At 39.8% G+C, this 26,044-nt stretch overlaps 1 protein-coding gene across 6 annotated transcripts in view; it reads right to left on the reverse strand.

Moving 5' to 3' along the window:
* BTBD9 (BTB domain containing 9) overlaps positions 1 to 26,044 on the reverse strand; it is a 480,044-nt gene that overhangs the window by 161,397 nt on the left and 292,603 nt on the right. For all 6 annotated transcript variants that reach the window (XM_031667673.1, XM_031667674.1, XM_031667675.1 and 3 more), the window contains exon 7: positions 15,280 to 15,389. In XM_031667673.1, coding sequence (XP_031523533.1) covers positions 15,280 to 15,389 — 110 coding nt within the window. The remainder of the gene's footprint in view (positions 1 to 15,279; positions 15,390 to 26,044) is intronic.

Genomic DNA, 26,044 nt, shown 5'->3' on the forward strand with positions numbered 1-26,044 from the left:
GCTGAGGTTGCAGTGAGCTGAGATAGCGCCATTGCACTCAGCCTGGGCAACAAGAGCAAAACTCCATCTCAAAAAAAAGAAGATACTCAGTATTACTGAGAGTGGTAAGAAATAGGCAGTCTCATATGCTGCCAAGACTTGGATGGTACATGTTTCCTTTTTTTCTTTTCTTTTTTTTTTTGAGACAGAGTTTGGCTCTGTCACCCAGGCTGGAGTGCAGTGGCACGATATTGGCTCACTGCAACCTGCGCCTCCTGGGTTCAAGCAATTCTCCCACCTCAGCCTCCTGAATAGCTGGCATTACAGGCGTGCCACCACACCTGGCTAATTTTTGCATTTTTAGTAGAGATGGGGTTTTGCCATGTTGGCCAGGATGGTCTCGAACTCCTGACCTCAGGTGATCCACCTGCCTCAGCCTCCCAAAGTGTTGCGATTACAGGTGTGAGCCACCGCGCCTGGTCAGTATTTTCATTTAAACTACCTTTGCCAACAGAATTTTAAAAATGAAACTTGAGCCAGGCACAGTGGTGTAGACCTATAGTGCCAGCTACTTGGGAGGCTGACGTGAGAATATCACTTAAGCCCAGGAGTTTGAGAACAGCCTGGGCAACACAGCAAGACCTTGTCTCATAAAAAATAAAATACCATCAAATTATTAGAGACGCCATCTCTAAAAAAAAAAAAAGTGTAATGAAACTTGACAAGCCGATTTTCAAGTTCATTGGAAAAGAAAATTGGAAAGAATAGCTTAGAAAACTTAGAATAACTATGGATGTAGATTTGCAGCACTAGAGAGCAAAACAGATGACGAAGATGCTGTGATTTAAATGATACGATGCAGAAGCTAGAATAGACATACAAATCTATGATATATGTTATTTTAAATCAATGAAACAAAGAATAAAATAAGCAAGAAAGAATTTCAAGACAATTGGCAACAAAGTTTAGAAATAAAAGTTAAACCCCTACCTCAGACCAAACACAAAAGAAATGTTAAATGGAGTAAAAAGCTAAATGCTTACACACATATAACAATAACAAAAAAATAACAAATCGTTGACAACTACTGCAGAAGAACATGTTTTTATATTTTGAACTGGGGAGGGAGTTTCTAAGCAAAATCAGACTACAAAAAAAATGACTGATAAGAATAACTCAAAATTAAACATAAACAAAGTTAAAAGGTAACAGTCTGAGAGAAGATATTTGCAATGTATATAACAGGCAAGGAATAAATATCCATAATCCACAAATTAATAAGAAAGAAGCAACAGGCCAGGCGTGGTGGTTTATACCTGTAATCCCAGCACTTTGGGAGACTGAGGTAGGAGGATCGCTTGAGGCCAGGTGTTTGAGACAGCCTGGCCAACATGGTGAAACCCTATCTCTACTAAAATTACAAAAATTAGCTGGGAGTGCTGGCACATGCCTGTAAGACCAGCTACTTGGGAGGCTGAGGCGTGAGAATCACCTGAACCCAGGAGTGGAGGTTGCAGTGAGCTGAGATCACGCCACTGCACTCCAGCCTGGGCAACAGAGTGAGACTCCCTCTCAAAAAAAAAAAAAAAGGGGGGGGGGACCAAGAAATATTTTAAAATACTCAATTTTAGCAATAACTAGGCTAATGCAAGTTGAAACACAAAAACATTTTATTTTGGCCAGGTGCAGTGGCTCACACCTGGAATCCCAGCACTTTGAGAGGCCAAGTTGGGAGGATAGTTTGAGCCCAGGAGTTCAAGACCAGCCTGGGTAAACATAATGGGACCCCTGTCTCAACAACAATAACAAAAATAGCTGGGTGTGGTGGGGCATGCCTGTGGTCCCAGCTACTTGGGAGGCCGAGGCAGGAGGATCACTTGAGCCCAGGAGGTCAAGGCTGCAGGGAGCTGTGATTGCATCACTGCACTCTAGCCTGGGTGACAGACCCTGTCCTGAAAAAAAAAGCAAAAAAAGAAATGTTTTACTTATGTACTTCTGTATTGTTTGATTTTTGATGAGACATGACTTTGTCTTATTTATATATATATAAAAAATTTTAATGAAAAATATTTGCCAAGTAAGCCAAAAAATTGTTACTGCACTTATTTAATTATTAGCAAGGCGAAATACTTTCAAGTTTATGGACTATTACGGCTTTCTTTTTTGTTTTTTTTTTTGAGACGGAGTCTTGCTCTGTCACCCAGGCTGGAGTGCAGTGGGGCGGTCTCGGCTCACTGCAAGCTCCGCCTCCCGGATTCACACCATTCTCCTGCTTCAGCCTCCCGAGTAGCTGGGACTACAGAAGCCCACCACCACGCCCGGCTAATTTTGTTTTTGTATTTTCAGGAGACGGGTTTTCGCCATGTTGGCCAGGATGGTCTCGATCTCCTGACCTCGTGATCCACCCGCCTTGGCATCCCAAAGTGCTGGGATTACAGGCGTGAGCCACAGTGCCCGGCCCTTTCTTTTTAAATAACTGCTGTTTGTATACATTTTCTGTAAGGGAATCATCTTTTTTTTCGTACTTATTTTGTCATGTATGTTGCAATTATTTTTTTCCAGTTTGTCAAACACCTTTGAATTCTGTTTACGGTTTCTGCCTTTGCTTTTGTGCTGAGGAAGTTGTTCCTCACCTTGAGATAAGATAAATACTTATTAATACAGTTTCCTACAGCTCTTTTGGAGTCACATTGTAAAATCTACCTCTTTAACAAGAAAATGCTTTTGTATCTAGTATGAGGAAAAAATTTCATGTAACTGTTTGCAATTGTTAACTGTCTCAGCATCATTTGCTGTGTTATCCTTTGGTTCTTAATTGATGTGAGATGTCACCTTTATCTCACATTACATTCTTACACATACTGGGATCTAATTCAGAGTGTAGATGATTGCTTTATTTATCTACCAGGTTGTTCTTGCATTAATGCCACATTACTATGCAGTACTAATTTTAATACCTGCTGGGAATAGACCCCTCATTCATTTTATTTTTTTATTTTTTTTCAGGCTTTTTTTAAGGAGTGGGGAGAAGGAAAAGATATTTCTACTTATTTATTCTCTTGGAAAATATTTTCAAATAACTGAGCAAAATATTAAAACACACACACAAAAAAAAACTGGGATTTTGAGTAGTAGTACTATATTAAATTTATACATTAAAATGGGAAGAACCAACATCTTTACAGTATTAAATTTTCCTATCCAGGAATATTTCTTTCCATTAATCAGTGCTCTTTAAAGATTTATAGTTTCTTTACATTAAAGCCTGTGGATTTATTAACTTTATTTCCAGGTAGGCATTTGTTGTTTGTGGGAGAAAAAGTTTTAAAACTCCAGCAGATCTCCTTGTCATGCTCACTTAATAGCAACCGAATTTATGAGCGCACATCATCCTACTGCCCCCACCATTGTTCCAGACCATTATCCCATCTCTAATGGCATGAGGTAGGCCAGGGGTGGATGGTTCTTGGTAATATGGCTAGTGATGAAGCAGAAGGAAGGCAAAGGCATTTCAAGAAGCACCAATGACCAATCTCAGATGCAGATGCTGGCCATGTAAAGATGTTCCTGCTTCTATCATATCCTTTTTCACTCTTGTTATTACCTTGTATTAGCCAAATACACATGCTGAAAATAACGATGTAAAAAGAAAGGGAAAGACAGGGCCACCCATAGGTCCCTTCCCTTAAGTCCTTCCTTATTCATCAAAAAGCCAAAGGTAGAGAGTATCAGTAAAATGTGCAAGTATTACAAAGTGAAAAAAAAAAAAAAACAGTTAAGTTAGTTTTGTGCAGTATTTCCACTCTTCTGGTAAAAACTTATATACATGTATGATATGGTTTCAATCTGTTTCCCCACTCGAATCTCATGTCAAATTGTAACTCCCAGTGTTGGAGGAGGGGCCTGGTGGGAGGTGACTGAATCACGAGGGCAGACCTCCCCTTTGCTGTTTTCATAATAGAGTTCTCACAAGATCTGGTTGTTTGAAAGCACCTCTTCCTTCACTCTCTCTCTCTCTCTACTGCTGGCCATGTAAATATGTGCCTGTTTTCCCTTTGCCTTTCACCATGACTGTAAGTTTCCTGAAGCCTCTACAGAAACAGAAGCCCATACAGCCCACAAAACCACGAGCCAATTAAACTTTTCTTTATAAATTACCCAGTCTCAGGTATGTCTTTACAGAAGTGTGAAGATGGACTAACACAAAAAAATGTGTACCAGAGAAGTGTGCCATTGCTACAAAGATACCTGAAAATGTGGAAGCAACTTTGGAACTGGGTAATGGGTAGAGCTGGAACAGCTTGGAGGGCTCAAAAGAAGACAGGAAGATGAGGGAAGGCTTAGAACTTCTTAGAGACTTGTTAAATTGTTATGACCAAAATGCTGATAGTGATATGACAATGAAGTCCAGGTTGAGGGGGTCTCAGATGAAGAAGAGGAACTTACTGGGAACTGGAGTAAAGGTCACTTTTGCTATTCTTTAACAAAGAGACTGGCGGCACTGTGCCCCCTGCTCTAGGGATGTGTTCAGCTTCAAATTTGAGAAAGATGAGTTAGGGTATCTGGAGGAAGACATTTCTAAGCAACAATGCATTCAAGATACGTACTGGCTGCTTCTAAAAGCATATGCTCATATGCGTGAACACAGAGATTATCTGAAACTAGAACTTATATTTAACAGCTGGGCATGGTGACTCATGCCTGTAATCCCAGCACTTTGGGAGGCCAAGGTGGGAGGATCACTTGCCGTCAGGAGTTCAAGACAGGCCTGGCCAACATGGTGAAACCGTCTCTACTAAAAATACAAAAATTAGCCAAGTGTGGTGGTGCACACCCGTAATCTCAGCTACTCGGGAGGCTGAGGCAAGAGAATCACTTGAACCCAGGAGGCGGAGTTTGCAGTGAGCTGAGATTGTGCTACTGCACTCCAGCCTGGGTGACAGAGCAAGACTCCATCTCAAAAATAAAATAAAATAAAATAAAAACAAAAACAAACTGTACACATTTACATTTACCTTCACACACACACATCCGTACTACTATATCTATCTATCCTTATGATAATAAGGGAATATATAAGTAGAGCCCAAAAATTCAATCCTGTAAAATGAAGTCAATCCTATAAAACAAGAGCAGTAAAAAATTTTTTTCAGGCAATCTTTATTCTTAAAAAAAAAAAAGGAAAGGATAATAAGATACATAATTGGTATGGTTTGGCTTTGTGTCCATACCCAAATCTTATCTTGAATTATAATCCCCATGTGTTGAGGGAGGGACCTGGTGGGAGGTGACTGGATCATGGGGGTGGAATTTCCCCATGCTGTTCTCATTATAGTGAGTGAGTTCTCATGATATCTTATGGTTTAAAAGTGTGGCACTTCCTTGCTCTCTCACCCTCTCTCCTGCTGCCATGTAAGATGTGCCTTGTTTCTCCTTTGCCTTCTGTCATGAATATAAGTTTCCTGAGGCCTCTCCCCAGCCATGCACAACTGTGAATCAATTAAACCTTTTTTCTTTATAAATTATCCAGTCCCAAGTAGTTCTTTTATTTTATTTTAATCTTACTTTTTTTTTTTTAAGACAGAGTCTCACTCTATTGGCCAGACTAGAGAGCAGTAGCGTAATCTCAGCTCACTGCAACTTCCGCCTCCTGGGTTCAAAGGATTCTCATGGCTCAGCCTCCTGAGTAGCTGGAACTACAGGCGCGCATTACCACACCTGGCTAATTTTTGTATTTTTAGCAGACACAGGGTTTTGCCATGTTGGCCAGGCTGGTCTTGAACCCCTGGCCTCAATCAATCCACCTGCTTTGGCCTCCTAAACTGCTGAGATTACAGACGAGAGCCACTGTGCCCGGCCTCCAGGTAGTTCTTTTTTTTTTGAGAGGGAGTCTTGCCCTGTTGCCAAGCCTGGAGTGCAACAGCATGATCTTGACTCACTGCAACCTCTGCCTCTCGGGTTCAAGCGATTCTCCTGCCTCAGCCTCCCGAGTAGCTGAGACTACAGGCGCGTGCCACCATGTCCAGCTAATTTATTTATTTATTTATTTTGAGATAGAGTCTCACTCTGTCTCCCAGGCTGGAGTGCAGTGGCGCAATCTCAGCTCCCTGCAATGTTTGCCTTCCGGATTCAAGTGATTCTCCTGCCTCAGCCTCCCAGGTAGCTGGGATTACAGGTGCCCGCCACCATAATTGTATTTTTGTATTTTTAGTAGACATGGGGTTTCACCATGTTGGCCAGGCTGGTCTCGAACTCCTGACCTCAGGTGATCTGCCCACCTCAGCCTCCCAAACTACTGGGATTACAAGTGTGAGCCACAGCACCCGGCCTCCAGGTAGTTCTCTATAGCAGTGTGAAAATGGACTACTACACATACATACACACTGACCACATACTAAGCTGAGAACCCTAGAAGGGAAAAGTAAAAGACTACAGTTAACTGTAACTTCTACTCCAATTCCTCCATCGGGTGCAAGGTGGTCCACTAGAAGGGGCTCTGCCTGTGGAATGGGTAGGAGATAAGCTTTTGCACACACTGACCATTTTGTGTGATTCTCCCCTGAGCTTCCCCACTCTTCCCTTCCTTAAGGACTGACTGTATTATTCCATTCTCATGCTGCTATGAAAAAATAACTGAGGCTGAGTAATTTAGTAAAGAAAAGAGGCTTAATTGACTCATAATTCTGCATGGCTGGGAAGGCCTCAGGAAACTTACAACCATGGCAGAAGGGGAAGGAGAAGAAAGGCACCTTCTTCACACAGCAGAAGGAAAGAGAAGTGCCAAACAAGGAGGGAAAGTCGCCTTATAAAACCATCAGATCTCGTGAGAATTCACTCACTATCACAAGAACGGCGCTCCCACCGGGTCCCTCCCACGACATGTGGGATTATGGGAATCACAATTCAAGATGAAATTTGGGTGGAGACACTGCCAAACCATATCCCTGACCCAATTCATACCCTCCACTAGTAGGTCTTCCTGATACCATTCCCTCAGCTGAGGTTAATGCCCCCTGTTCAGCATTCCTACAGCATCTGCTGAAACTTCCGGATACATGACTTATTTTACTGAGTTGTCACCTTCTGTTTAAGTGTCTTTCTTCTCTATTAGCTCTTAAGATCCTTCAAGGCAGAAACTACACCCATGTGTCTTTCTCTCCCCTGTGTCTAAGATACACTCAGCAGCCTCTTAATAAATGTCTGCTTAATGCCAAGAAATTTACAATAGCTAAAGAAGTTAAGCTTTACTGACAAGCAGAACCAGCCTTAATATCTGGTTAGAGAAATAGGACTTGGAAAAGCACAGCCTCCTGGTCTACACTAGTTCAGACTCACCAGTGCCATTGTAGGAAACTATCTGCATTAAGGCATTTAAGGCCCCTCTGCCAAGCCAGGACATTTGCTTCTTTGCCACATTCTAACACCTTCATCTGCTACTGAACTCCCTCACTACCGAATCTCTGTTTCTGCTCCGGAGGACATTCACTTTACTAAACATAATTGTGAAGCACAGAAGTCGTATTATATTCCTAGGCCACTGGATGCCAAAACCCTTCACAGCCCAGATTTCCAACTCTGTTTACTTTCCCAGAAATTTTACAGCATTCTAAACATACTGTTACAATCTCAAAATAGATTTAAATGACAGCAGCAACCACAGACAACCTATTTTTATTTACTAGCTTCAGCTCCTCTGAAGGAAACAGTATTATTGCTATGTAAATTAGCACTTCTGTAATGCCCCTTAATATTTACTGAATCTTTCAAGGCCGAGCTCAAATTACCATTCTTCATGAAGCCTTATCTTACTAGGCAAGAGATATGTTGGGTTCCTTTGCAGCCCAAATCAATACTTAACCTTTCTCCATGCCTGTTTATGCCTTTGTCTGTTGTTCTCCACTCCACTTATTTCCATACCTTGCCAGTGTGACTGTCCGGCTACTTTGAATCAGATGGTAAGTTTCCTGTTGGAAGGAGCCTCCTTTACACTGCCTGTCTTCCTGTCTTTGTGTCAGTCATCTGTTTGCTTTCAGCTCTCTTCCTTCCCTTGTTCTACACTGGATCTCAGAGGCTAAACCTTTGAAAACTACAGTCACCCAGACTCCACTTACCAGGCTGTTTTTTGTTCTGCCAACAGAAGAGTCTGGTGGGAGATTGAAATATAGGAGGAAGGAAAAACACATGTTCTTGTCTATTTGTTTCTAGTGGTACTGAAGGTAGCAGCAGGTGAATATGGACTCCAGTGTTTCTGTTCAGATAGCACAACTCCAGGTGTGGCGGCAGTGGTGAGTGTACCAACAGCTTCAGCAACAGAGTTCTTGTACTTATGCTGCTGATTGTGGTTGCCCTAGATCAATCCCAGTAGTCCCCTCTTCCCACAGGGGATATGTTCCAAGATCCCCAGTGAATGTCTGAAACTTCATGTGGTACCAAACTCAATATACACTATGTTTTTCACTACACAGTAACAGGCAGGTAGCATATACAGCATGGATACACTCAACAAACAGATGATTCACATTCCTGGTGGGGCACAGTGGGATAGCACAAGATTTCATCATGTTACCAGGAATGGCATGCAGTTTAAAACTTACAAATTGTTTATCTGGGATTTTCCATTTCATATTTTTGGACCATGGTTGCTTACATGTAAATGAAACCACAGAAAGCAAAACCACAGATAAGGGGGTCTACTGTACAGAACAAAAAGCTACCAGTCTTCCTGGATCCAAGCTGGTAAGACACAAAAGTAACACTTTAATAGCCTAAAGCTGATAATAGAATCTTATTCCTATTCTTTGAAAGGGTTAATGAAACCATAATTTTGAACCTAGAGCTCTATGCTCTATTATTATCTCTTAAGCAGAGAGGTTGAACCAGGGACAAGGATGGAGGGGGACATACGAGAACTTCTATTTTCCAGGAGAACCAGGAGACCTTAGGAAGCACAAACAGACTTCTGTAATGTTGAATGGTCACACTCCAATCTGAGTGTAAAGTGTTTACTGCTCCCCCAAGTCTTACTAAAACCATATTCTCTATTCATCTAGAAGACTCATAAGAGGAGAAGAGCCATTTAAAAAAGAAAAAAGGGAATGTAAATGGCCCTTAAACATATGAAAAGATATTCAATTTCTCTCATAAGAGAAATGCAGTTAAAATTGCACTGAGATACCATTTCTCACCTATCAAACTGGCAAAAGTCCAGAAGTTTGACAATATGCTCCACTGGCAAGGCTGTGGGGAAACAGGCTTTATCATACAATACTAGTGAGAATTTTAAAATGTTATAATCCCTATGAAAGTGAATTTGGCAATATCTAGGAAAATTCTATATGCATTTACTCTTTGATCATACAATCCCTTCTCTAGAAATCTATCCCAAAGATACACTGGCAAAAATAGGAAAAGACTTATACACAAGGCAATAGCACTATTTGTAGGAGTGGAAGATTGAAAACAACCCAAATGGTTCATCAATAGAAAACTGTTTATTTAACATCAGTTAAATAAATGATGGTATATCTATACTAATGAGGACCATGCAGCTACAAAAAGAAACAAATAATATCTTTCTCTATAGCTAGCTCCAAAATAAGTGTTAAGTACAGAAAAGCAAGGTGAAACCAAGTGTGGTGGTATGTGCCTACAGTCCTATTGGCTACTCAAGAGGATGTCTAGAGCCCAGGAGTTCTAGAACAGCCTGGGCAATAGAGCAAGACCCTGTCTCAAAAAAAAAAAAAAAAGAAAGAAAGAAAGAAAGAAAAAGAAGCATAGTAAAGTAAAAAATATATAACATGTATGGTATATAGTGTGCTACCAATTGTTTAAAGACATTGGGAAGATACAAAATATAAATATAGAAATAAATATATTTTTCCCACTTTTAAATGGAAGGATAATAACAACAAACTAAAGGAGGAAAAAAAGAGATTATTTACAGAGGTAGAGAGGGCAGGAATAGAAGCTTCATTTATCTGAATATAGCTCTTTTGTAGATTTGATTTTAGAATAATGTAAGTATTTTACATAGTTAGGAAACAAAAGTTTTTTAAAGGCAATCCCTAAATATTGAAAGCAAAATGGAACAGATGAACCTAATTGTATACTGAACTAGTGGCATAACTACACAGAGAATCATTGCAAGTGACTTTAAAACATTGTCATTTTACTGTATATTTCTAGAGATAGAAGGACCTGAAAATCAGTAACAAAAATCTTAAAGCTATTTTCAGTAATCATATGGTTCATAGCTATTCTGTATGTACTGGCGACAGAGCAAATGAATATTGCACTGTATCACTGATAACCAAGATTTTACCTATGAAGAAAAAGAGATGAAAGAAAGATGAAAAGCTTAAACGAAAATCTTACAGTACTGAATTTGAATTAGAAGTGTCACTATATACTCATGATACATTTCATCTGCTAAATATATGTCATATAAATAATTAAGTGTATGTACATGTATTTCCTAGTTCTGTCTACTAAAGGGTCTACAAATAGCAACAAACACAGTAGCAAAGATCATCTACAGTATCTACACTGAGGTTTCCAAATGTAATTTTCCTCTATACAGTACCAAGCCTTCATGAAGAAATGGCTGATTCCAGATCAAGGGCAGGAAATGTACAAAATAAACCTAGTACATCTTGTTATGCCAGAAAGCACGGAGCTATCAAGGACTACTAAAGTCTTATCAAAAGACTCAAAAACCAATTTGAAGAAGCTAAAGATACAATGATTTGAATATCGTTACTAATAACCGCAAGTGATTAAAAGATTTCAATCGTGTTTATTCCCACAAATTCAAAATGATATGTATTTACCTCCCCCTAACAAATCCCAAAACAAACCTTTGTCACCCTTGAAGGATGCTAGGGAACCACCTCTTTATTTTGAAAACTGGTGAACAAAGGGAAAGAATGTAATATTTATCCTTCTTTTCCTCAGCGAATTGTATCTCAGGGTTACTAAATGAGTGTTGAAGAAAATTTTCTCTTTCTAGGGACTAAATGAAGAAGGAATGACATACTTGGAAAATAACCATTTGTAATCCAAAATTACGAAATAATGAATCCAGAAAATAATCATCAATGGATGTGAACATCCAAAAGAGAGAGACAACGAGAGGTTTTCTCTGCTTCTGGACAGATACACACAACACTACCTATGGAACATTATTACCAAAAAATAGTAGTTGAATCTGATTAAGGCTCTATCTAACTACCAAGTTACAAGAAATGCAAAAGATAAACATGCTAAATATTACCATGGAAATTCAATGACCAAAATCCAGACTGGTAGACACTCTATACGAGAAAAGCCTAGTTTCTTAACAAATAAATAATTAGAGAAAAACAGACAAAGATAGACAGATAATAGAAGAGAACCTATAGATTTAAAGAGATTTAAGAATCACAACAGTTATTTGCATAATATGGACCTTATCTGAGTTCTGATTTACTCAACCTATAAAAACACATTCTGACTCCAGACTTTGAAACAATTAGGGAAGTTGGAACATTGACTGCATATTTAATGCTCTTAAGGAATTACTGTTCAATTTTAGGGTAGTATGATGGCATTGTGCTTATGGCTACAATAAGGAGGCCTTACTTTTAGATTTGCATAATAAAGTATTTATAGATGAAATGATAAAATGTCCAAGATTAATTTCAAAATAATCTGATAGGGACAAAGTAGATCACATACAGATAAAACTAGGTTAGCTGTGAATTGATAATTCTTTAAAGCTGGGTGATAGGTACTGCTCTCTCTACTTGGATAACTAGTAGGGCATTAAAAAGTGAATTTAAACACAAGATTAAATGAAAAGGCAGATTTGGAAATCATTACAAAAAAATCAGAAGGACTTGGCAAATGCTATGCAAGTATCACCAAAGTGGAGTGCTAAGGCAAAGTAAATACATTGTTTGGGAGGTTGAACGTTTATGAAATAGCAGTCACATCTCTTCTAATTACTTCTTCCATGCCTCACTAGTAAGACAGGTTAGGGTTTCTTACAAATGCCTTCTAACACAGAGGAGACAGTCATCACAGGCTGACTCTCCCAGGAAAGAATACATTCCAACAAGATTCAGATGCAGCCACCAAATGAGAAGAGGTCATAGTGGCAACAGCAAAGGTGGGAGAAAGGCCCGGCTCCAGGCAACGCGGTTGAACTAGGGCCTCTTCTTGTGGCTATGTGAACCCGAGGACTTCAAAGCCTCCCATGAATCTGTGCCAGTGAAGCTGTATGAGGCATGACACAGTCATCAAAAATGGGAAAGAACCCCTTTGGTGGGAAAAGAAGACTAAAATCTCATATAGTGGGTGTGCTTATTTTTACTTATGTTATTTCCTGTCATCATTATATATTTTAAATAATAACATTAGAATCTGACTTTTTAAAATTAAAAATATTATAAAAGTGATTTTTGAGGCCTACAGAAGAATAATTATAGGAGCCTGCACTATGAAAAGAAGACCAGGAATTGTGAAAGAAAAACATTCTGAATCTAGAAACATCAAGGTAGGATTTGAGAGTCAGGCGTAGTGGCTCACGCCTGTAATCCCAGCAGTTTGGGAGGCCGAGGCAGGTGGATCACCTGAGGTCAGGAGTTCAAGATCAGCCTGACCAACATGGCAAAACCCTGTCTCAACTAAAAATACAAAAATTAGCCAGGCATAGTGGCACACACCTGTAGTCCCAGCTACTTGGGAGGCTGAGACAGGAGAATTGCTTGAACCCAGGAGGCAGAGGTTGCAGCGAGGCAAGACCGTGCCACTGCACTCCAGCCTGGGCAACAGAGTGAAACTCTGTCTCAAAAAAAAAAAAAAAAGTAGGATTTGACACTCTAATTACTTATGATGACATTATCTTAGTTTTACTTTTTTTTCCCCAAGAAATCATGGAGTTCATATCAGTGATTCTCAGGAAGGGACTGCATATTTCACAGGATTGAAGAAAGTGTAAGAAGTAAGCATCTGCAATTTAAAAATAACTCCAGGTGATTTTGACATACCTGTACCCCCGTAGAGGACCTGTCAAGGACCAGTAGGGTGACTGGCCAAGGCCTGTGTGTTGCTAAAATGCACCTGAGATAATCAACATGGAAAGCTGGAGATTACTGTTTTAAACACCTCTGGAAGGTAAGCAGAGCTGCAATGTCAGAGGATAACGAAATCCCCCTGAACTTCCTTACCACTCACACCACTGCCGCGGATGAGCAGCTCTGAACTGTGAGGATGGTTCAAGGAGGGTCAGAGGGGGTTCCACTGCAGACCATCTTCTGGCAAGCGCATGTATATATCTGCCTACCTGCACCACTGCTCCCATTTGGCTGAGGGACAATAACAGGCAGATGATTACAGTGTTCTTTGCAGTCAAACTTGTGAGCATCATGGAAGAGTGCTTGAAGAAGAGTGTCTAATTGATGTCTGGCCACATCAATCTGGCACCTGCACCAAAAACACTTTTTGTATCTCTGTAATTTTCTTTCATCACCAACATATCTGAGACTGTTACGGCTTCTGATGATGCTGACTAGTTCAATTTGGACAAAACATGCATACCAACAGCAGCACCCCTCATGACAACCAATCCTGAGTTTCATGCCAGACAGGTTTGTTTCTTTCATAATTACAGTGTCCACAAAACTGTTCTTCCTCCAGTAAGAAGAGGGGGCTGACTGATGTAGATGATGCCTTCTATGCAGCATGTTCAAAAATGCAGTGCACTGAGCTGAAATAAGTAGCCAAATGCTACACATCTTGTAAATAAGAAGGGTCTTGGTTTCTAAGATCCTTCTCACTGAGGGCTCTCCTAACTACACAGTCAGATACACAGTGAGGCCTACAGTCTGTAGAAGAGCCTGAACAACAGGTGAAAAAGAATGCCCTCCCAGCAACCCTCCATCACCACAATTCTGTACAGCCTACAGAATTAAAATACAATAATATCAGGTAATGCTTCAAACTTGCTAACTTTCAAATTACTCAAAAGTCACACAAATTATTAATATTTATATTTAATGTTAAAAGTATATTCATAACAAAATTAAAACCAAGGCAGCTATTTCAGTTGAGCTCCAAATACTCTCTATATTGGAAAATTTTCCACTCCTGCTACTTTATTAATATTATTCTCCCAAATTTCCGTAAGTAAAGGATTAGGCTTTAGACTCAGCAGATGTTAGGAAAATTTAGGCTATGACCATTTAAAGAGTTAATAAACATTTGCAAGTTACACTCATCTTTCTCATTATAGTTATTCCCATGCTTTTAGGTCAATATGGACATGTGTGCCAACATGAACAAAACTTGGGAAGGAGAGGTGACATGAGTCCCTTTGTAAAGGTACAGAATTCTATTTTAGACCACAAGGCAAGGTCATCTTATCCCCACACCGGAACATACGAAGTCTCTTCTCAAAGGAAACTGCAATAAAGGGACAGAATCAAGGAGCTAATTGATCTAAGCATGATCTTTGCAGCAGGTGAGTGAAAACCTATGGGCATGGGGGGAAAAAAAGCAGAATAAGCAGTCTGGATGGGCAAAGCTACTCATGAATGTCAAGACCTGGGATGGACTGTGCACAATGCCCAGACTACCCATTACTGAAAATAAAAACAAAACAAGACAGAAAACAACCAAGCAAACAATTACACCAAAATTTAAAATCCTCTTTCCAAATATCAGTCAGGCAGTATTTCCCATCCAATCACTTGACTTTTGCAATGACAATTCAAAAGTGACAATTCAGTCACTTTGGTCTTATTTAAATTATATGGAGGCACGTTCATGAGTTGAACTTTCTTGAGGCTACATCAGGCAAATATGAATTTATATATCCATGAAAAGAAGATACCTCCACAGCTAAGCATACCACTCCTATCAAATCAAAGGCCAAAATACCTGCACAGCCATGGAAAGTCTGAACATCCAACCAATATCATACCGACTTCTCTTCAAACTCACCTATCATTAAATCCCTTCGTGTGAGGGGCTTCACCCGGCCATCACAAACATTCGCTACATAGCAAATCTGAATGAATTACCAAAATATTTTCAACTCTTAAGCACTAGTACAACATTTACATTCATTCTTTTAAGTTCATTGAAATTGCTATTTTGAATACTTCTAAAAAAGGTAAGCCATTCCCTATGTCACCCAGCAATAAGGCATTTAAATCAACCAGAGTCCTTAGAACTGATTAAGATAACTTAACAGAGTAACAAAGTATTCGAGGATAAAATACCTAAATATATATATAAAAATGTAATTGTGATACTTACCTATCAGCCCCTTCTCAAGAGTGAAGGTTTTGTTTGTAAACATACATTCAAAAGCCACAATGTGAAAAATCTTGTTCACTGTGTTGTGAGTCCCAACAATTCGAATATACCTGATGGTAAAAAGAAAAGAAAATCTGTTGAAAATGAGCTCCCACCACAACCAATCCAAGGATACCAGAATAAGACACGTCACTTAAACATATAGTACACCAGGATATAGACCAAAGAAAGGATACTCTAAGCTTGACCTCAGACCCTGTATCTGCTCCTTATGGGTAGCTCCAATTGAACCTAGAAGAATTATAGCAAAATAAGGGAGATGTCATTTTGCAGAAAATTAAGTAGAACTTAGATTGGATTTACCCAAAAAAACCAAACCAGGTGCTGTTCAGTTCAACCCCTGAATGTCAGTCAGGTACATGACCTGAAGACATTTTTACCAGATAATACCAAGTAGCTTCTGCTCTTGCCTTGTGGTTAGGAATGTGCGGGAGCACATGTGCACAATCAGATGCTTTCCAGCTCAGTGGAAGATTTCATCCATTGGAGATGAATGCACGAAATCAATATTGCTTTCTTCTTTAAAAGGAAAAATCCAGAAACTACTGAAAACTCCTCACAGTTTATTTTAATAATGCTCCTAAATCTTTGTTAGGAAGTTAACCTTATACACTGATGCCAGCCTCCCACTTGACTGCTGGGAAGTCTCCTGACCAGAGGAAGTGATCTGCAGAGATGGCCCAGCCTGCTCTGCAGCCTCCATCCTGGCCACATCAATCTGGCACCTGCACACAGTGCAGAGTTTCACTGGGCAGCCCTTGAGCATCTTGGCCTGTTCATCCTCTTTAATTCCCTGGAGACTTCATCTCCAACAAACAAGCATTAACCTTGGAGTAACTTGCTCTCTTCACTCTCCAAAGGGACCTGACAGTTCACAGGTTAATGAACAGATAAACTCACTCTTCTGAGTGTCACATGACTCCACGAGGGACGTGCCACACACCGTCTTACTGGAATTCAAAGGAAGAACCAGGAAAAATAACTAGATTAACTGATAACGCCTCCCAAATTATGAACTATGCACTCTGAAGGATGGGGTATATTAAATGAACAGATTTCAATTAGGACATGACAGACTGGACAAGGTTTTAGTAATCTCCACCCCTCTGCTGTGTAAAACAACCTTCAATTTAGACGATATAATTTTACTTCTGAGTTAATCGCTATTCACTAATTCAGTAATTTCCTTACATTTCTCATCAGTCCAAGTTAACTGTATAATGTAAATGCCGATTTAGAAAATTCACATTAAGGAGACTATATTTGGGGTTTTTATATCATGGGCTATTTTCCCTCCTGATTCTTCAAGCCTGACTCTCATGGCATTCCCTGTGCACCTCATTTAGCCATCTGCTCCTTGACATGAGCTGATCACTCATCTTTATAACCAATATTAATGCTATCTCCTGAACTGCCTGTCCAGTGTGCTCACACCTACTGCAGGGAGACACCACTCTTCCTGTGTTGAGAATCAAGGCAACTGCTACATGTACCAGAGCCCACTGGTTAAGCAGGAATTTGGCCCTAATCTATTCCTTCAAACCCTCAAGGCAGACAGAAAGTACTGCTTTTACTGGGTTTGGATGGATGGGTAGGTTCATTCAACATAAGTTCTTACTGGTCTGGGTAGTAAAGACTATATTGTCCTTCACTTTGGCAGTGACAATCTCCCTGATGCTTTCTGGAAGGGAAGGAGTGTATTAATTCTGGCACCTTGGCCTGAATCTAATTTTGTCCATTTCCTTAAACCCACAGAAACTCAACCAGCATAGCATTTTCAACTGTATATGGCTGTGACAGCCTGAGTGCTGCTGTCTGCAACCTTGGAGGGAATAGAGGGAATGTGGTTTAGTGGAATTTGATCACATCATTTTGCTACTCTCTAGCTCAAATCTCTACCAAAGGAGAGACAGCTCTCCTACTGTGCACAGAAGAGCCAGGAAGTGACTAACAGGGTCTTTTCCCAATGGCGGTTCTTAAGGTTAATATATTCCAGGCTAACCTAAGGGGATTCAATAACCTTCCTTCCCTCCTGTTCTTTCTTTTTAAAACAATATATGGAATCAGGTTTTCCAAGTTTAGACAACTTATTTCCCAAATTTTACCCAGTGCAAACATTAGGAATGCAAGAAAATATGCAACCCTCCCCTCTCTCGCCCTGCAGTTATAAGCAACTGAGAATAAAAAGTTATACTGGAATACATTTTATACCCTTATGATAGTATTTGTGATAACAAACAAAATAATATATATGGTGGGAAACGCATTGAGAGATGCCTCCAGATAAAAAGTTCTGTGTAAATGAAGATAATGTTATCTCTGCTGCATAATCCTGAAGTCAAATGAGCAATTCACCATTATATATCACACCTTCTGATCAGCCTGTTATATGCAATGCTCACAACAAGTTTAATTATTCTACTTCTACAATGCTTTCTACGTCTCTAGAAAAAAAAATTATAGCATAATTTGCAAAAATGGTGTAATGTCCCTACTCAAATACATATTTTAAAAAATGTGACATCAAAAGAAAGAAGCCAAGCTCCTTTTTCTCAAGCAAAAAGTTGCAAACATCCTGGACTTTCCCCATACTAAAGATCTAGCCTAGAAATGGCAAAAGGCTTCAACTAATGGCCCAACATCAATGACTGGAGGAGCAGCCTGAAACTCTACATTAAGAATTCAGGGCCAGGCGTGGTGCCCTGTAATCCCAACACATTGGGAGGTCTGGGTGGGTGGATCACTTGAGGTCAGGAGTTCAAGACCAGTCTGGCCACCATGGCAAAACCCCATTTCTACTAAAAATACAAAAATTAGCCAGGCGTGGTGGCATGCGCCTGTAATCCCAGCTACTTGGGTGGCTGAGGCAGGAGAATCGCTTGAAACCAGGAGGCGGAGGTTGCAGTTAGCTGAGATCGCACCACTGTGCTCCAGCCTGGGTGACAGAGTGAGATTCTGTCTCAAAACAAACCACCACAACAAAAAAGGCCCTGTCCAGCACAGGAGTAGTGCCTTGATCCATGAGCAACGACTGAAAGGGGGAGGAGACAGCACAGGTACCATCCTTGATCATGAGCATATTTCCTTAACGGTGCTCACAGTGGAGCACCCCAAGGTAAAAGAAGTTATCACTACCCAAGTTATTGAAAAATCCAAGGGATAGGAATGGGAGAGTCCTCTCTCTTTTTGCTTTTTTTGAAAAACAAAACAAAACTTAGTTCTGGGTCATAACACCAAAACTGGAGAAGTAGGTATCACATTTTCTCTGTCACAAGAAATCCTGAATATAGGTAAAGTTTAAGATTTATTTCTTTGCCTTTTCAGCGCAAGTCAGACTCTGATTTAACCAGATAATAAGGGCACAGGCAGCCAGTGACTTCATCAGTGTGCAGAGAGGAGAACTGCTGAAAAATAGAACAAATATCCTTTGTTCTTGCTGAGGTCCTCAACAGCAGCTCAGACAGTTGGAAGATAATTAAAACTTAAACAGTGCAGAGGAAGGCAGATATGCAACAGATTGGCCATTTCTGATGAGGGTGAATGCTGTCCACGTGAACCACAGTGTAACAGTCTGTTTCCAATATTCTCCTCCCTTCCCTATGTTAGCTGTCTTCAAGTAGCTGACAGAGACTGGATACTGAACATAGTTCAGAACAGAATGTTTCAATACAGAAATTTCTCGGAGCTATAAGATTGTGGGTGAACGAGACTCTGTCTTCTTTAATACAATAAAACTGACACCTCCAAGGACAGCACTCTAAAACTGAAAGGCACTACAGAGTTTTGACACAATGTGGCTTTTAGCGTCCAACAGAATCAGGTTTGTAGCCCAGTTCCATCACTTAATTAAGTGTGTCACTAAAGGGGGAAAAAAAAAAAAGAAAAAAAAATATATACATACATACATACACACACACATACATACATACATTTTTGAGACAGGGTCTCATTCTGTTGCCCAGACTGAAGTGCAGTGGCACGATCATGCCTCACTGCAGCCTTGACTTCTGGGCTTAAGCGATTCTCCCACCTCAGCCTCCCAAGTAGCTGGGACTACAGGCATGCACCACCACAGCTAGCTAATTTTTTATAGAGATGTTGCCCACACCGGTCTCAAACTTCTGGGCTGAAACAATCCAGCTGCCTCAGCCTTCTAAAGTGTTGTGATTATAGGTGTGAGCCACCACACCTGACCCCCCAGTTTTTTTTAAACTTAGTTTCCTCCTCTATAAAATGAGGTCAGTAACACGAACTTTACAGGGTATTTAAATGAGACAAGTATTTAAAATATCAGATGCAGTGCTTGGCAGAGTAGGATACCATTAAACAGAAACTCAAAGAGGAGATTACAGGATGCAGAATTTCTTGGTTAGGACGTTGAGAACGCTGGTTGTCTTGGAGAGTATAGTAGTTAGTCCCCCCTTACCTGTGGTTTTGCTTTCTACAGTTTCAGTTACCTGCAGGACGGTATCATATTTGGAGACAGCAAGAGGGAGAGAGACTGCATTCCCATAACTTTTCACAGTATATTGTTATAATTGTTCTAATTTATCATTAGTTATTGCTGTTAAACTCTCACTGTGCTTAATTTATAAATTAAACTTTACCATAGGTATGTATGCATAGGAAAACGTACAGTATATATAGGGTTCAGTACCATGCATAGTTTCAGGCACCCACTGAAGGTCTTAAAATTTATCCCCTGAGGATAAAGAGGGGATTACTGTGTTACTGACTTTAGATGTTAAAATGGTGCATCTATGAGAGGCAGGCCAAGGCGAAGACTTCAGGAACACAGGAAGGGGCTTGTCCTTCCTCTTAGGGCACCACAGTATGGGGACTATGGGCCATAGACATTCAGAATGCAAGCAACATTCAGAATGTAGATTTCCTGGCTCTACGGCACTTCTCGCTTTAATCCTCTAGCCTTTAAAAAAATGTTCTTGACCTGTCTTAACTAAGCATGAGGAAGCAAGGGAACGATCTTTTGCCCATATTTGGGTTTAAAGTTTAACGTATCTTCTCCCTTCCTCCAACCCAGGATCCCTTCTTGGCAGAGAACGTGAAATCCAGGGAGACTGCTCAGGGCCATGTGGTCCAGCTAAGTATACCCGGTGACGTGGTTCTTTTTTTGTAAGCCCTGGAAGTTAGGAATTTGAATTTGTTAAGAAAAAAATGCATTTCTTTACAGAGAGACGGCATAGTACTATGACCTAAAGACATTTTGCTTTGGAGATTTCACGGCATTCTCTGCCTGTTCTGGGAAGGTAGGAGTTCCTTTTCTTAATCTAGCTTTCCATCATTGCTTATGAGGATGCTACCAGATTTAATTTCTAAGGCACATATAGTACATCTTTAACATACTAAAGAAAATACAGAAAAACAGCAACTTGTGCATTCCAACTTTAAACCCCTAGTATTTTGCAGTCTTCAGCTCTAGTGGAGCACAAGCCTACCTGTGGTTACAGTTAATCCTTAACCTTTGCCTTAGTTATGTGATCACCTAACTTCTGTACTGAGCACGTTTTATTAAAACATAAAACTGAATTTGGCAAGAAATATTTAAATGAGCTCTCAAGGGATTAACTAAAGCTAAAATCCATCTGAATTCTATTCTTTGGTAAACAAATATTTATTCTCAATTTGAACTTTATATTCTCGGATTGAACAAAGAATCCTGAAAACGAGAGTTAGCCTCAGATTGGTACAAAAGAAGGGAACCTTAACATTTTGGCTCTTCCTTCAGTAACCACAGAGGACTCTGCGGAGAAACACCGTTCTTTGTTGTGGCCAGAGGCAGGCACCTAACAAGAACGTAAGCTACAGCATTCACTCCAGATTTGAGATCACCCAAGGTTCAGATGCACCATTTCCAAGATTCCTATTTGACCTTTTCCTTTAAGGAGATACTAAGAATATACATAAATAATTCTCTAACCCAAGAAGCAGGTAATGCCTGTGGGTTTCCCCAGTATAGAATTTTCTTCTAGTTCTGTGTATAATGTTAGTGCTCTTATAATCAAGCCACTGACTGGAGGGGGAGTGACTTCAGGTCTTGTTGCTAAGGCAGCAAGTGGAAAACAAGTTTACTGCCAGAATGACAAAAAGCTTCTAGAAAAAGCACGTTGCAAAAAAAGATTTGTTACTCTTAGAAAACCTTCCCTCTGGCTGATCCGTGGAGCTATAGATTCTCCTGTACTGACTTCAGCAAAGGGACCCAGCAGCATTTGCTTGTTTGGGAGAGGAAGGATTATTGAAAGGTTAAACACTGCACACAGGGCTAAGCAGAGGCTACTGTCTCAGAGAGCAGCCCTGATGCTATCTGACCATTTGCCCTGCAGAGGGAGCAATCATGTCCTGGCACCTCCACTGTTCAACCCGAAGGGCAAACAAAACAGGAAGTCCTGTATTTGAAAGAAAACACATACTACATAGAATCAAGTACATGGAAGGGATGAGATGGGTAGAAATAATTACTAATACAGAAAGTCATTCCAATACTAGAGATAAATATTCAATTTTTTGTTTGTTTGTTTGTTTGTGACGGAGTCTTGCTCTGTTGCCCAGGCCGGAGCGCAGTGGCCGGATCTCAGCTCGCTGCAAGCTCCGCCTCCCAGGTTCACGCCATTCTCCTGCCTCAGCCTCCCGAGTAGCTGGGACTACAGGTGCCCGCCACCAGGCCCGGCTAATTTTTTGATTTTTAGTAGAGACGGGGTTTCACCATGTTAGCCAGGATGGTCTCCATCTCCTGACCTCATGATCTGCCCGCCTTGGCCTCCCGAAGTGCTGGGATTACAGGCATCAGCCACTGCGCCCGGCTGTAACTGTTGTTTTTTATTTAGGGGAAAAGTGAATTTTGAATTGTAGGCTCTTCCTGTTCGCCAAATATGCACAATCTAAAACTTGCCATGATGTGCCTGATGTGCCTTCAGTGTATGAAATTATATTTTGAATTAATATCAAAAATAATTAAAATATTTACATAAATTATATAAAAATGACATAAGATCTAAAATGTATTTAATTCATGTACATTTTTTTGCTTGCAAATATACCATACAATAGCCTTTAAGGTATACTGGGTAAATTTGCTATTATCAAAGATTTAATAAACATCTACTAGGGGCCAGGCGCTGTAGCTCATGTCTGTCATCCTAGCACTTTAGGAGGCCAAGGTGGGAGGATCACTTGAGCCTAGGAGTTCAAGACCAGCCTGGGCAACAGAGGGGGACCCTGTTTCTACTGAAAATTAAAAAACTAGCCAGGCATGGTGGTGCACGCCTGTAGTTCCACCTACTCGGGAGACTGAGGTGGGAGGATCAATTAAGCCCAGGAAGTTGAGGCTGTACTAAGCCATGATCACATCACTGCACTCCAGCCTGGGTGACAAAGTGAAACTCTGTCTCAAAAGAAAAAAAGAAAAAAGTCTACTAGACATAGGAAATAATGCTAAGCCCCACGAAGAATCAGCCAGAAGCCTTGATCAGACATAAGCCTTGATCTGGACAAATTTATAATACAGTTTGGAAAGCAAGATGAAAACATATCAAACTATATGACTTGATAGAACTGAATCAAAAGAAAGGCCTAGGTTCTGGTCAGAGCTTCATAATGCATTAGCTAATACAAATGGGGTAAGTTCCTTAATTTTTCTCAGTCCCAGGCTCCACATGTGTAGTAGTGGTAGAGAGAAGGACGTAAGAGTTTATTACCTATTCACATATGGTAGCTTAATCTTGAAACACTGAATTTAGCAACATGAATATTAGAAGTCCTCCCAGGAACTACTCTTGCTTCAAAGACCAAAATAAAACAAACATAGCTAAAGGAGAATTAATTATCTTTCTACCCACTCTTCCCAACTCATGATCACTGATTCATCCAACAAATATTAACTGAGCACTTACTATGTGGTAGCTATTGTTGTTGGGTGCTGGAATATGGTACTGAATAATACAGATAAAATCCCTCCCTCACAGAACTTACATTTAAAGTTGAGATAAACAACAAATTAAAAAATCAAATAATTATCCAATGATTGATAGGTGATCTATTTAGCACTGAACTTTATAGACAAAGTTGCCAAATTAGAAGGATAAACAGACATAAAACTCCTACCTTCTGGAATAAAAGAAGAGTCAAATGGAAAAGTACAACTAGCTCTGTCTAAGAACATGGCTATAATGTACATGAGTCTGAGGTGTCGACATAGTACACCTATTACAGCTATTTAGCAGGATACAGGCAAAAACCTAATTAAGTAGGCTTCTTAGCATCTGGAAAGAGGAACTGATTTGAATTTCAAGCAATGTCTTGCTTATTTCATGGTTTAGTTTACTTTTTATTCTTTCCATTTTTTTCAGTTTGTAATTTTCAAGGGATTATAGAGAGAGAAAATGAGATGTAGAGTATATAAAATGAAAAATGAATAAGGGAGAGGGGAAGAAGAGAGACGGGGAGAAAAAGGGAGGGGGATAGAGAAAGAGAGGAGCAAGGGAGAAAGAGAAAAATGAATATGAACAAACCAACCCCTTCTCTGTCTCTGTTATGTGCTAATGTGAACAAATTCCCACATGGGAATAATTTTAACCAACTTTATTACTCAATAAAACATTTGAAACCAACATGAAGTATACTTTAAGAAACAGAACTAATTTACCAAAAGTTCAACATTTGCATTTTTTCATTAACTTTTCCCCTAGCCCAAGATGCTAGGGGCCGGGGAGAGAATTTCACTAGTTTTATCTTCAAAATGTCTGCATTATCTTTTCCAGTTTATCCAATAAGCTATGCATTTCCATGAATGGAGACAAATGAGTCTAATGGAATTGTGAACTAGAGAAAAAGCAGGAGAAAATTAAATTTGTTAGTTTCCCTATGAATCTATAAGAACTCATTTGGTGACTATGACCTGTAACATGCCTGCTATTTAGTGTCAGGGCAAGGAAAGTTTCTCCTTTTTTTTAACCTAAGACTAGGGTGGGCATATGCCATTAATTGTAACTTAAAAGTTTAAGGTTTGGAAGAATCTATTTTTCTCCTTTTTTTCCTTTTACAGTAGAGGATTAAATAGAGGAGGAAGAGAGGCAAAAGAAGGAAAAAGAATTCGTCTCTCCCCAAAGAAAAATCTAAGAATCCTTCTAAGAATGTAAACATTATATACCTTGATAAATCAGACAGGAATTGCCCAAGATGGCTTAAAAAACAGAATTGAAAACTAAGCATCAAAACCAAGAGCGTAATAAAGAGAGCATAGGGAGTGAGGAAATCACAAATCCTTACTCTAGACTCCTGAGAAACTAGCATTGGAATTAAAATAAAAGCTAATCACTTCTGCATATTGTACAAACAGCCTCTGCAGCATTATTTCTTTTCATGGAAAACCCATACTCTGTACACTCATACAACCAGTTGTGTTATATATTCATATATATAATATATCTAATGAATATATATAATGTATACAGTATTATTATATACGACAATAATATAGGTTCATCTTCAAAAGCTCGACAGAACATATGGCCCTTGAAACCTCTGTATTTTCTACAAGCTATGTAAAGAAACCTGTGTTCCAGGCAATTGCTTCTCAGAGAACTAACTGAAATGTATTTACAGAAAACAAGCCCAATGCATTGAAGTCCCACCTACTATCCCTAGACTGCTTCAATGTTCACAGAAAATTTCAAGGACCCTCCTTTTCCCCTTGGGAAATTCTGAACCTCTACTTAGTGAAAGAATCATTAAAGAAAAAAATCCAGAGATTTACTTAGCATGCAATTTGAGCATCAATAAAATTATGCATAAAGCTACCAAAAAGAATCAGAATAGTCAAAGTAAATAAAAATAATACTGCAGAAAACTTGAGGAAAATGCTCACCACAGCACAGAAATGCAAACAATAACAGGAGAGAAAGAGAGAGAGAGAGAGGAGACACACACAAGTATTTTTGTGTTGAGTGCCAAAACTAGTATGGATATGTATAATACACTATCTCAGGGATTGTTAAAGCTGGAAGTGCATGACCAATTTCACTGTGGAAGCCTGTACTCCAGTTTCCAAATAGCATGAAGGATTACTAATTTCAGCACTACTAGTATAAGAGATTTTGCTGCTGAAATCTGTCAATGTGTTAGAACTTTAATGCAAGTAAAACAGAAACCAAAATAGCAAGACGCTCCAAGTGGCACTATTTGGTGGTCTACAGAGTCTGCTTATAGTAGGGGCTGAGCAGACATGGGATTCAAACCTAACAGTCTGCCCAATCATTTAAAAAGACATCTCCCCATATGTACACTTTATGTGTTAGGAGTCCTATGCACTGTTGAAGTTCAATTTTGAAGCCTGTCTCCAATCCATATTTCTGGTGGATTAGCAAGCAGGTTGGGAGGGGGAGTAGTTTGGCAAGGCTGTTTTTTGCCCCTCCCCAAAGCTTCTTGAGAGTTCAACCATTTATGACCTAGACTGTGCTGGTAGAGCATTAGTACTAAGCCAGTGATCAGAAAGAAAATGTCAATCCTCACACTTGTTTCAGAAATTCAGGAAAGGAAAAACTTAATGAGCGGAAAGAACAGAAAGTAAACTGTGTACTTTGTAAGAGAGGACTTCTTTTTAACATGCAAGAAGATTCTATCATATTACTAATAGTCGCTGCTACTGCTGTGCTGCTTGGCCTCTTCATTAAACCAAAACAAAGCTGGTTTC

Source organism: Papio anubis, chromosome 6 (assembly GCF_008728515.1).
Source record: "Papio anubis isolate 15944 chromosome 6, Panubis1.0, whole genome shotgun sequence".
In the NCBI taxonomy this organism is placed as follows: Eukaryota; Metazoa; Chordata; class Mammalia; order Primates; family Cercopithecidae; genus Papio; species Papio anubis.